Source organism: Doryrhamphus excisus, chromosome 23 (genome assembly GCF_030265055.1).
Source record: "Doryrhamphus excisus isolate RoL2022-K1 chromosome 23, RoL_Dexc_1.0, whole genome shotgun sequence".
NCBI lineage: Eukaryota > Metazoa > Chordata > Actinopteri > Syngnathiformes > Syngnathidae > Doryrhamphus > Doryrhamphus excisus.
This window is the reverse complement of record NC_080488.1, coordinates 4,922,968-4,936,082: the sequence shown is the minus strand read 5'-3', so window position 1 is coordinate 4,936,082 and position 13,115 is coordinate 4,922,968. Positions and strand designations below refer to the sequence as shown.

The following is a 13,115-nucleotide window of genomic DNA, read 5'->3' as shown; positions in this document are numbered from 1 at the left end:
GAAGCCATCCCGTTTATACTCTAGACTCCTTGCTTATCCGTGCCCCGCACGTCGTACGTGCTTACGAGACACTTTCCCAGTTCAACTGTCCAATGAGCACGCGTCCCTCACGTGGACCCACCGAGTCAGCACGTACTGTGCACTCACTGCGCGCGTTGTGCACAGATTTTTGCAGTCTATTTAGATGCCGAAAACACAGAAGAAGGCATCAGCTGCTGTAAAAGCAGCGGCCATGGTCAGAAAGCCCCAACAGAAACGCATCAGAGACGAAGAGGAGAGGAGGAGCGAAGAAGAGTCAGACGGTGACGGCGTAGACTCTGATCGTGAGGAGGGTGCATCGAAGAGGGGGTCACATGAAGAAGGGGGCGCGACAAAAGAGAAGTCCAACTGCTCATTCTCGGCCTCGAAGGAGGAGCGCCTGGTTGAGTTCTTCTCGGCCAACTCGGCCTTCTATGATAAGTCGCACGTCAACTACCTGAACCAGCAACAGAAGGATAAACTCCTGGACCAGCTGGCTAAGGAACTCCACACTACAAGTACCCTCATTTTACACATTTGTACAAATGTACACATTTTATCCCAGGAAAAACATGCATGCTTTCATAAAAGTAGGAAACCGGATTGTACTATACAATATACTATGAATTAGTATTACAGTTAATGGTATTGGCAATAATTTGGTACTTTCTACAGGAAAGCAGATCCAGGGCTGGTTCAAACACATGCGGACCTCAGTAGGAAAACTCTACAAGACCAAGTCAGGCCGGAATAACCAAATTCTCACAGCAAGGAAGAAATGGCAACTCCAGAATTTCGCCTTCCTAAAGCCCCATATTGTCCCACGCTCCTATACTGTAAAGACCACACTGGTAAATATTATTTAGTTATTACCTGGATAGACATTTCTAGTTTTTAAACATGACGTTCCAATACACAATTGTACATTTTACATGTAATATATTATTCATTTTTACATTGTACATTTTTTAAAATGTTATTTGGGCAAATATATGAAACACCCTGTGATTGGCCGGCGACCAGTCCAGGGTGTACCCGGCCTCTTGCCCAGAGACAGCTGGGATAGGCTCCAGCACCCAGCATCCAGACCCTCGTGAGGAAAAAGTGGTAGAAAATGAATGAATGAATATATGAATATATGAAACATTACAGTGCATTTCTTACATTAATCAAAATATAACTTTCAAATTATTTACATTTGTATTCAACTATCTGATCACAAGCCCAAAAGGAGTAGGATGAAGCAAAAGCTTATAAATGCCTACCCCTTTTTGCAAGATATAATCATAATCATGCCACAGTCTTGTTTTACCCTGTTATTATTATCATTGTAATATTATTATTATTATCATTGTAATATTATTATTGTTATTCATTCATTCATTCATTTTCTACCACTTTTTCCTCACAAGGGTCGCGGGGGGGTGCTGGAGCCTATCCCAGCTGTCTTTGGGCGAGAGGTGGGGTACACCCTGGACAGCCAATCACAGGGCACATATAGACAAACAACCATTCACACTCACATTCATACCTATGGACAATTTGGAGTCGCCAATTAACCTAGCATGTTTTTGGAATGTGGGAGGAAACCAGAGTACCCGGAGAAAAAAAAACACGCATGCACGGGGAGAACATGCAAACTCCACACAGAGATGGCCGAGGGTGGAATTGAACCCTGGTCTCCTAGCTGTGAGGTCTACGCGCTAACCACTAGATCGCCGTGCTGCCCATTATTAGTCCAAAATATTAGTAATACAAGTCATATGTAGTATTCTGTAATAGTAATAGTAATGTTACATTCTCCTCCCATTCCATGTGGAAGTGGTATGTTTTGGCTTTTTATTTTGTCAGTCAGGACTGCATGGTGAGCGAGTGGTTAGCATGCAGGCCTCACAGTTAGGAGACCCGAGTTCAATTCCACAGAGATGGCCTATTGTTATTATTATCATGATTGTTATAATCTTTATCATTATTACCATTATCAACATTATTATAATCATTAATATTACCATTTTCATCATTATAGTTGTAACAATTTTTTGATTTTTCTTTTAATTTAATTTTCCAGACTTCATTGCTTCTTGTAGAGTGCTGTATCATTCCATCTGTTGTTTTCTGAAATCTGCAGTATTTATGATTTTATTGTGAATTTATTAGCCCACTTTTTTCCCCCTAAGTGTAACATTTACTTATTTTCTGGATTGCATGTGTCTAATCTTGTACATTAAAAAAACAAGAACTTGAAACTGTGTCTGAACATGTGACCAATTCCAACATCAAATTGAATCATTGAAATAAGGAAAACTTCCCTTTCAGCTGGAGGAGCAGAGAGAAGATGAGGAGTCTCTACACGCCATCTCCACCACGCAAGCATCTCCATCTCCGTCCACCTCTGCGGCCGCCTGCAAGACCAAGCCTCCGGCCAGCAAGAAGTCAAAAATTGACAACCTTCTTATAAAGTTCTTGGACAGGCCCAGGCCCGAGGAGGTCCTGAGTCAACAGGTATTAAATGTTAATACTGTTAGCGTGAAATGCACATTGAATATTGTAATTGTGCTTTATTTATAGTCCATATATATATATATACATATATACTATATAAACGTACAGTATGTTTGCAGTTGGAGACAATTACTGCAGCCCCTGCACCTTCACAACCAGACGAGCGTACAGCATTCAGTCAGTGGATCGCAGCCAGGATGTCAGGGATCCCCCAAGATCGGTGGGACGACTTTCAATTGGCTGCTATGCGCCTGATGCAGGACTACAGCAGGCCTCGACCCAACCCTGACTTAATATTAAAAGCACAGGATGATGACGGGTGGTGAATTTTATAGCAAAAAATGTACAGTTTCGTTGTTACACAACATTCATCATATCTTCTTATATTGTACTAATGCTGTATCATGATTTTTTTTTCTTAGGGTGCCATATTGTTATCTGTCCTAAAACACCAGTTTGTCTTCATACGAAATGACAATTATTGTAAATCTTAAAAATCTTAATTAAAAAAAACGGTTTGATTCTAGTAGAAGCGGCACGGTGAACGAGTGGTTAGCACGCAGACCTCACAGCTAGGAGACCAGGGTTCAATTCCACCCTCTGCCATCTCTGTGTGGAGTTTGCATGTTCATTATGGATGATGGCCAAAATCCCTATAAATGTTGCACATTAACCCACAAATATGTGATGTTGCACTCCTGCAAATATAAATATGAACTTTACATTATTACTTTATATATTTGTACAAGGCTGCACGGCGTCCAGCGGTGAGCATGCAGTACACACAACTAGGAGACCCGGGTTCAATTCCACCCTTTGCATGTTCTCCCCGTGCATACGTGGGTTTTCTCCGGGTACTCCGGTTTCCTCCCACATTCCAAAAACATGCTAGGTTAATTAGCGACTCCAAATTGTCCATAGGTATGAATGTGAGTGTGAATGGTTGTTTGACTATATGTGCCCTGTGATTGGCTGGCCACCAGTCCAGGGTGTACCCCGCCTCCCGCCCAAAGACAGCTGGGATAGGCTCCAGCACCCCCACAGCCCTCTTGAGGAAAAAGCGGTAGAAAATGAATGAATTAATGTTCTTTAGTTGGCTGCACGGTGGAGAGTGGTCTCACTGTTAGGAGACCCCAGTTCAATTCCACACTCGGCCATCTCTGTGTGGAGTTTGCATGTTCTCCCCGTGCATGCGTGGGTTTTCTCCGGGTACTCCGGTTTCCTCCCACATTCCAAAAACATGCTAGGTTAATTGGCGACTCCAAATTGTCCATAGGTATGAATGTGAGTGTGAATGGTTGTTTGACTATATGTGCCCTGTGATTGGCTGGCGACCTGATTCTTGTAGAGGTTTTCATAAATTGTGCTAATAGTTCATGATTTTCTTTTTGAACTCAAATACATATATATATGTAAAACTTGCACGACGCGGTGTCTCCTCTACTGCAGAGGTTGTTTGAGCTCAAAAAGTCCTGTTCCCCCTCTGACGACCTTCCCGACCACGAGGCAGGCTGACGGCGACGAGAGCTGATCACGAGAACCTGAAACACAAAAACAACGTCATCAGTCAAATATAGTCAAAATATTGCTTATTTGCGCCATTGCTCACCCAGCATGGTAGCTTGTTTCAGGAATTTGTAGCTGGTTTCAAAAGTCATCTGCTGCAGAGGGGAGGAGTTGGACCTGATGGCGTGGCGGTTCAACGGCTTATACACCCCCTCAAAGCACATGTAGTCTGCTACCAGCGACAGATGTCTGGGGTCCACCTCGATCCCTGCACAGATGGATCGGGTATCAAGGCATGTCAGCATGGTTCCGAGGGTGATCAGTTGTGTATATTATATTATATTATATTATATGTACCATAGACGGCAAAAACGTCTTTAATCTCCTTCTCGATGACTTTGAGCGCCACCTCGATCCCATAGGTGTTAGCCATGGCGTGGACCTCGTTGGAATACAGCCTGTTGATGTCCAAGATCTACAAGTACGTACAAAGATTCAAAGTGTTCTTAAAATGTTTAAACAAAGATTTCTAAAATCACAAATACTACAAATATTTCATTTGAACATGCATCAGATTACAATTGAATGCATCCCATAATCAGTTCACAGTTCCATATGTCCAAAAGGAGTAGGAAGAAGCAAAGCTTATTAAATCCTACCCCTCCATCTGGTACTTTTACAATCAGTAACTGTTACATTTGCTCACTTCCTGCTTTCCATAATACAGTTTAAGGTTTTTTTTTTTGTGTTTTTTTTAAATAATGTACCTTGTACCGAAGTACAAGGTGATATGAGCATCCAATGACATAATGGGTACCATAGTAAGTGTCAATATAGTGATATATATAGCACATCATGACTGGTTCAAGACTCTTCATCCTTGTATTTAGCAAACATCAACTGCTTGTATTGTTTCTTGAATTGGCTCATCGTTGTGCATTGTTTGAGTTCCTTACTCAATCCATTCCATAGTTTGATTCCACATACTGAAATGCTATGGCTTTTTAACGTAGTCCTAGCATAGAAGTGTTTCAAATGTACTTCTTCCCTGAGATCATATTTCTCCTCTCTTGTAGAGAAGTATTGGATGACATTTTTAGCTAATTGGTTATTTTTAGCCTTATGCATTATTTTAGCTGTTTGAAGATGAACTATATCAGCAAGTTGAAGTATTTGTGATTTTAGAAATAAGGAGTTAGTATGTTCTCTGTAGGCGGCATTATGAATTATCCTTACTGACCTTTTTTGCAGTACATTTAGCGAGTGAAGATTGCTTTTATAGTTATTAGCCCATATTTCCACACAATAAGTAAGATATGGTAGAACCAGAGAGCAATAAAGAGTGTGGAGTGATTTCTGATTGAGAATAAAATTTTGCTTTGTTCAATACTGAAATATTCCTTGCCACCTTATGTTGTATATTTGTAATATAAGGTTTCCAGCTCATATTTTCATCTATTGTGATCCCCAGAAATGTATTTTCGTTCACCCTTTCAATGTCCATACAGTCTATTTGTATTTGCTGGTGCGTGTCCTTTCTGCTGTTACCAAACAGCATGATTTTAGTTTTACTTAGGTTCAAGGACAATCTATTATCATCAAAGCATCTTTTTAATGTGACCATTTCTTCTTTGACCTTTCTAATGATTTCGTCTGTACTCCATCCAGAACAAAAAGCAGTGGTATCATCCGCAAATAATACCAGCTTTTAAGTCTTTCGTTACTTTGGAGATATCATTGATGTACAAGTTGAACAGTTTTGTGTAATGATTAGAAAAGTAGGAAGCCATTGTGAATTAGACAAGCAACGATCTTGTGGTTTGATCTGACAAATCTTAACTGACTTTGATCAAACGTGGACATTGAACGCAGCAGCATCTGTTGACGTATGAAGAAACTGTAAAAGCTATAAATAACATGGATTATCGTTTATGTGTTAAACTTGACCGGCGTTGAAGAAAAGACGAGCGACGTACGTCACTGTGCTTGAACATCTCGTGCATGTTGATGCCTTCGGTGTTGAGAAGCATCTCTTTTGCTCCCGTCTTTGTGGTGCTTTCACTCAGCAGGCAGCGAGTTAGGCCCTTGGTTTCCACGATGATGGCGTTTTGGGCCAGCGTCGACAGCACTGATGTCAGGTCAAAGTGGACTTTGTTCAAAGGTAAAGCCAGATCCACCTGTCAGCAAGAACAGAGTACATTAGAAGTAACAATGAAGTTTTGCTATATATTTATACTTCTGCATACGCTTATAAATGCCAACAATACATAAAAAGATGACAAAAGTGCAAAACTTACTTCACACCAGAGTTCATGTTTGGGGTCGTAGCGGTAGCCTTCTATTGCCGAGTTGGAACTCAGAACAAAGTTCACCCTCATGGAATCCATGGACACGTTTCCTTTCACGCTGGTTTGCTTCCTTTTGGTCTGCAACCGCACATCGGTAGATTCTGTCTGGGTATCCTCAACGCCGGTCTCCATCATCTCCTGCAACTCTTCCTCTTCCTCCCCCTGATCCTCTTTCTCCTCGCCTTCCTCGCCATTTTCTTCATCACTTTCATAATCAACCTGAAGGGAAGGAGAGAAAAGATTGAATTGCTAGTATTAAACCCTGCGGTGGTAGAAACGTGTTTCCACCTACACAACCATAAACTGGAAAAAACGCTCCAGACATAAGTCCATCGAGTAAGTCACCATGATATTTTTTATGATACATGGAGTACATAGTGCTTGATATTACAGCTATGTGTATACACAGTCCATTTGGTATTCGTAGTAGTTTCGTTTTTCCTAGTCAGTACAGATTGGTGTCCTGTCACATTGTTTTAGAGTTGTCTTGGTAATGGTTTTATTTCATTTGAACATGCATCAGATTACAATTGAATGCATCACATAATCAGTTCACAGTTCCACATGTCCAAAAGGAGTAGGAAGAAGCAAAGCTTATTAAATCCTACCCCTCCATCTGGTACTTTTACAATCAGTAACTGTTACATTTGTTCACTTCCTGCTTTCCATAATACAGTTTAAGTTTTTAAAATTTGTAAAAATATTTTTTAATTTTTACATTTTTTTTAAATGTTTGAAAAATATTTTTTAATTTTTAAAGATTTTTTTTTTTTTTTTTTTTACATTTTTTGTCACATACCAAAGTACAAGGTGATATGAGCATCCAATGACATAATGTGTACCATAGTAAGTGTCAATATAGTGATATATATAGCACATCATGACTGGTTCAAGACTCTTCATCCTTGTATTTAGCAAACATCAACTGCTTGTATTGTTTCTTGAATTGGCTCATCGTTGTGCATTGTTTGAGGTCCTTACTCGATCCATTCCATAGTTTGATTCCACATACTGAAATGCTATGGCTTTAGCTAATTGGTTATTTTTAGCCTTATGCATTATTTTAGCTGTTTGAAGATGAACTATATCAGCAAGTTGAAGTATTTGTGATTTTAGAAATAAGGAGTTAGTATGTTCTCTGTAGGCGGCATTATGAATTATCCTTACTGGCCTTTTTTGCAGTACATTTAGTGAGTGAAGATTGCTTTTATAGTTATTAGCCCATATTTCCACACAATAAGTAAGATATGGTAAAACCAGAGAGCAATAAACTCAGTATTACATCTCAGTAGTGACGTGAGGCCCTGTGTCACTATGCCAGAAAAATAGTTATTTGGCGTTACCTCCTACAATAACAAGGTTGCTTTAAGCTTGGTAAATATGCAGGTCAGTTATGTAATTCATTCTCATACTTCCTCTTCTTGTTTGTCCTTTCTTTTGGCATCCGACGCATCAGCATCTCCTTCATTGCCAGGGTCATCAACAATCTCTTTTGCATGCTCTTCCTCCCCATCATCCTCCTGATAATAGAGCCAAGGCAACAGAACAGAATAGATTATATTCAATGATTAAATTAATCATATACTAATATAAATCATCAACTAAGTATGTACCCCTGCTGCATCGGTCGGTCCGTCACCATCAATGTCTTGGTCCCTGGGGGAGGCCTTCCTCGTGTCCACAGCAATGGACGCCAACTTGGCACTACGTTTCTTGATGGCATCAAGGAGGAGTCGGAAAAATCTGACGAAAAATACCATTACCAGAAATTAAAATATGGATAACGCATACTTATACACAGAGTAATGTGGAAATATATGCCCCCTTTTTTTGCATGTTTGTCACACTTAAAGGTTTCAGATCATCAAACAAATGTACAGTAAATGGTGTCAATGACAACACAACTGAACACAAAATGCAGTTTTTAAGTAAAACTTTGTATTATTCAAATCTACGTGATCCTGTCTGAATAAGTGATTGCCAACCTTAGCAGCAACTGCAATCAAGTGTTTGCGATAACTTACAATGAGTCTATTAAAGCACTGTGGAGGAATTTTGGCCCACTTTGCAGAATTGTTGTAATTCAGTCACATTGGAAGGTTTTCCACCATGAAACACTTTATCAAGGTCATGCCAGAGCATCTCAATAGGATTCAGGTCAGGACTATGACTAGACCACACCATAGTCTTCATTTAGTTTTTATACAGCCATTCACAGGGTGACTTGCTGGCGTGTTTTGGATCGTTGTCCTGCTCCAGAACCAAAATTGGTTACCGCTTGTGGTAACCAACAGATTCAGGATTTTTCATACCACTGTACCCATGCATAATACAAGGAGCCATTAAAAAAACAAGCTGCGGTCCTCACATTGGACACCTCTGGTCTAGTTGAAGGATCTTAATTGCAAACCTAGTTTCCATGTAGTGGAGGATCTGTTGGGGTGAGAGCAGCTTATCTTCAGTGTAACGGTCAGGATGAAGGAAGGTGAAAGTGATTTTAAAAGTCCGCGTCTTCGAGTGATGGCTGCCCTCGATGCGCAGCATCTCCACGACATCCACTTTCTGAAGCACCTATACTCACACAGCAATGAATGGAAAGAAAACAACATAGTCTAGATGTCAGACGTCAGACGGCCAAATACAAAATAAGAGCAGCTGATCTCACCTCAGCCAAGCACACCCTGGTAAGTTTCCTGCGAAGTTTTTGGGCTCGTTTCAAAGCCTTTTTATTGTTCAGCACTGGAACGCTCATCATGGGAGTCTTGATGTTGGAGCTGGCCACCATCAGGATCTCTCTCAGTCTGTCAAACATCCATTAGTAACATTTAGAATGCAGAAGTCCTTAAGTCCAAAACCCTCCACTGACTTCCCGTCCCCCAACGCATTCGCTTCAAAGTTCTTCTCATAACCTACAAAGCCCTCCACGATCTGACCCCCCCCCCCCCCCCCCCCATATCTCACAGACCTGCTCCATCCACACAATCCCCCGCGTCCCCTTCGCTCCTCAGACTCCAACCTCCTGGCACTCCCCTGTAAGACCAAGCTCTTCTCCATCGCTGCCCCCACCCTCTGGAACTCTTTGCCCCATTCACTCCGTGCTTGCCCTGACCTTCCCAGTTTCAAAAAACAACTAAAAACCCACCTCTTTAAATCTGTTTTTAATGTCTAACTTTTTATATCTGACTGCTGTGCCCCCCCCACTTTTTTTTACTCATGTTTTAACGTGTTGTATTTTGTATGTTGTATTTTTATTATTCTTTTACTCTGTTTACTTGCTTTTATAAGTGTAGAGTAAGAGTATGTAAGAGTATTTTTTCAATACTATTTGCTATACAAATAAAATGTATTATTATTATTATTATTAAATGTATTATAAGTAACAGTCACAGCGACACATATACACATATATACTATACAGTCGTTTGCACATTGAAAAACATTCTTCAGTAGTATTAACATTTTAACAATTCAGCTTTTTACATCATGCCTTTTTTGCTGTATTTTTAATTGTTTAAATTTTTTTTAAGTGTTCTACAAGACTGCAAAAAGTCATTAGCTACAACAGAAAAGTGAGAATAAATTTGGGTTCCACACTCCTCCAATAATAATAACAAAATGTATGTCTTCTATCCAGAAGGTAATGGTAATGGTTACCATGGTAATGGTTGTAGTAGGGACCCCCGAAAAGAGAATAAAAAGGAGTGTATGTGGTTTCACTCTCCTCGCTGCGAGTAACTTTGAATATTATTGTCTGTCTCTTCTGTATTTCTGTATTTAAGTGTCACAGGATTTTGAACCTGACAAAGACATTGACATACAAATTTTTCGTACTTTACAGAAAATGATACTACATTACCGAGGTATTCCCAAGGTGACGTTCATCTCCCCCCTGCCGGCAAAGTGGAAGGTGTTGAGGGTCATTTGGGTGGAGGGCTCACCGATGGACTGAGCTGCGAGGAGACCCACTGCCTCCCCGGGATCACACAGTGACCTCTGCCACTTGTACTGCAACAGCTGTTTGAATCTGACGAGACAGAAAAAAAAAGCTATTCAACAGAAAGATTTGTTTGCTGAATACGTACTGCATCAAGTGGTCCATCACAGATCTGGTCAACTTTCCGTGATCATCTACCTGTGGTTATCCAGTTCTCCATTGCTCGTCCTCTCTCGATTCTCCAAGTATTTCTCCGTGACATCATGAAAGCTCTCAGAGACAGATCCGAAGCTGATATCAGGCCTAAACAGGCCAAGGCTGGGCTCTGGACAGGGGGAGGACTTTCTGGTGTATTTGGATCGTCCGGCGTCATCAAGAGAACGCCACTGATCAATCAGCTGAAGAGATACAGAGTACAGATTAAAAAAAAGGAACATCACACTGAAGGTTACAAAACTGAGAAGATGAGAGGAACACCTGTAGAACGGCCGCATCTCTGCCAGATACATCTACTGATGCTTGTTCCATATGCTTCAGTTTGGCCAATTTCTTTTGGGAAAACAACAGGAACGCTCCTAAATCAGGAAAAAAAATCAGTCAGTGGAACACCCAAAGCTTAACACCCCAAAGTAAACTTCTATCATTCTGTCCTCTTTTTTTTTTTTGTGGATTGGGGAGTGCCCAGTACAATGTCACCAATACAATACAGTCACGTTGCTACATTGATGAAGGGTGTTACTTTTAACTGTGTTATCTCCCAAAGGTAAAAAATACATTTGACGTCTAAATTTCTAAAATCTAACTTCAATTTTTTTAAATCTAATTTCTAATTTTTAAAATGTAATTTCTAAAATCTAATTTAAAATTCATTAATTTTCTACCACTTTTTCCTCACGAGGGTCGCGGGGGGTGCTGGAGCCTATCCCAGCTCTCTTTTGGCCGGGGTACACCCTGGACTGGTGGCCAGCCAATCACAGGGCACATATAGACAAACAACCATTCACACTCACATTCATACCTGTAAGAAATACACCAATATGAACAGTAGTACAGTAATCCCTCGTTTATTGTGGTTAATCAGACCCTGACCCAACTGTAAGTGAACTTCTACAAAGTAGGATCCCGTAGTTGGGAGCATAGAAAACCTGTTTACAACCTTGTAAATACACTTTGTAACATTATTAGAGCCCTATATATGAAGTAACACCCCTATAGTCACCTTCACACTTTCATTCATTCATTTTCTACCGCTTTTTCCTCACAAGGGTCGCAGGGGGTGCTGGAGCCTATCCTAGCTGTCTTCGGGCGAGAGGCGGGGTACCCCACATATAGACAAACAACCATTCACACTCACATTCATACCTATGGACAATTTGGAGTCGCCAATTAACCTAGCATGTTTTTGGAATGTGGGAGGAAACCGGAGTACCCGGAGAAGACCCACGCATGCACGGGGAGAACATGCAAACTCCACACAGAGATGGCCGAGGGTGGAATTGAACCCTGGTCTCCTAGCTGTGAGGTCTGCGTGCTTACCACTCGACCGCCATGCCACCCAGACATCATGCAATAATGGATAGATAACTCAACATTGGTTGCATGCTTGACTGCTGTGACCATCATGAAGGACATTTTTTTGGTGTCCTTGAACATGTGAAAGGATCTGCTCCTATGGAAGGGACAGTGATAACTAAGCAATGTTGTGGTCTCATTATCTTCCTCCCTTGCAACACCCCTTTCAGTGTGCAAAACCGGAAACGGACAGTGAAATGTACAAGAAATAATACATTATGTGTATATAATTGTTACGTACCTCGGCGGGGACAAGCTAATTCTCGCTTTGCTTTCCAGCGTTGGATGGCTGCAAAATGTTGACTGGCACTTCGGGAGTCCAAGCGTGATAAAACTTCATCCAAGCCCTGGGACCTCCTTATTACCTACACATGATTGGAAATCAAAGTAGCATAATGTACAACAATCAAATACTGGTACACGTGTATTACTAAAGCTAAAATAAAAGGTACTGACAATAAAGTAATAACTGATATCTACAGCTTTGACAAAGATTTGTTTTATTATTGGTTGTTTGTGTCAGCCCTTTCTCATTGTATATACATATATACACACACACACTATTTTTTCACACCAATATCTACTCCTTTTTCAATTCAATATTTAAAAAATTTGACGTTACAAAGCATATTCTGCAGACTACAAGCTGAAAGTAGTGAAACAGTAAACAGAACAGTTACTGTACTTAATGAAAAACCATGCTAACATATGCTAACCATGTTAGCATGTCTTACACCTATTCAGTCTGTGCTTTATTTTATTCATGTTAGAACTTGCCTTCCAAGATGACGTCATGTCTGTTTTGGTCAAGTAGTTTGTAAAATAAATTACCCCCCCCAAAAAATTATTCATTTTTTGCGACTTGTTCGCCAGAAAATAGAGTATATAATTTATAGCAACATAACCTGTGTGTAGTAAATATTTATCCCCAGGGGCTGTATTGGAGCACAATGGGGTCCATTAACTACACTTTTACTGTAGCAGCCATTTTGGCCAGTAACACCCACTGAGTAGGATGCACCGAATTTGACAAGGCTGCCATTATTAATATGCTCGTCTATTCGATACGGTGGTCTAACATTACATCGTACACTATTGTTGTTTTGTGGTGCAATATAGCCTGGCATTAGTATAAGTATACATATTTCAGCAAATTGTACCCATTCTTGGCCAAAATTAAGCATTTCCAAGCATAAAATGTGATATATAGTATAATATCTGTGACCTGTTGTGTG

At 40.5% G+C, this 13,115-nt stretch overlaps 2 protein-coding genes and 1 non-coding gene across 4 annotated transcripts in view; 1 reads left to right on the top strand and 2 right to left on the bottom strand.

Annotated features, from left to right (window-relative positions):
* Window positions 1-116: 116 nt before the first annotated feature.
* Window positions 117-3,018, top strand: LOC131110533 (uncharacterized). Of its 2 annotated transcripts, none has more exons than XM_058063741.1 (4): window positions 117-536; window positions 694-869; window positions 2,335-2,520; window positions 2,629-3,018. In XM_058063741.1, exons 1-4 carry the CDS (start codon window positions 185-187, stop codon window positions 2,773-2,775), a joined length of 861 nt encoding a protein of 286 aa, XP_057919724.1. In that variant the 5' UTR covers window positions 117-184; the 3' UTR covers window positions 2,776-3,018. The 2 variants fall into 2 exon arrangements, with proteins under 2 accessions (XP_057919724.1, XP_057919723.1); XM_058063740.1 differs by having other exon boundaries at window positions 2,640-3,014.
* Window positions 2,834-13,115, bottom strand: part of polr1a (RNA polymerase I subunit A) — a 27,140-nt gene continuing 16,858 nt past the window's right edge. The window contains exons 25-37 of the mRNA XM_058063739.1: window positions 12,122-12,245; window positions 10,786-10,883; window positions 10,507-10,706; window positions 10,231-10,398; window positions 9,040-9,175; window positions 8,785-8,945; window positions 7,988-8,117; window positions 7,787-7,894; window positions 6,324-6,593; window positions 6,003-6,203; window positions 4,384-4,501; window positions 4,130-4,294; window positions 2,834-4,061 (exon numbers count right to left, since the gene is read on the bottom strand). Of these exons, the coding sequence (XP_057919722.1) occupies window positions 3,961-4,061; window positions 4,130-4,294; window positions 4,384-4,501; window positions 6,003-6,203; window positions 6,324-6,593; window positions 7,787-7,894; window positions 7,988-8,117; window positions 8,785-8,945; window positions 9,040-9,175; window positions 10,231-10,398; window positions 10,507-10,706; window positions 10,786-10,883; window positions 12,122-12,245 (1,980 nt within the window). The 3' untranslated portion in view covers window positions 2,834-3,960. The remainder of the gene's footprint in view (window positions 4,062-4,129; window positions 4,295-4,383; window positions 4,502-6,002; window positions 6,204-6,323; window positions 6,594-7,786; window positions 7,895-7,987; window positions 8,118-8,784; window positions 8,946-9,039; window positions 9,176-10,230; window positions 10,399-10,506; window positions 10,707-10,785; window positions 10,884-12,121; window positions 12,246-13,115) is intronic.
* On the bottom strand, window positions 12,784-12,920 carry LOC131110777 (small nucleolar RNA SNORA5). Its single transcript, XR_009121036.1, has one exon. It is a non-coding gene; the product is annotated as a small nucleolar RNA SNORA5 (small nucleolar RNA).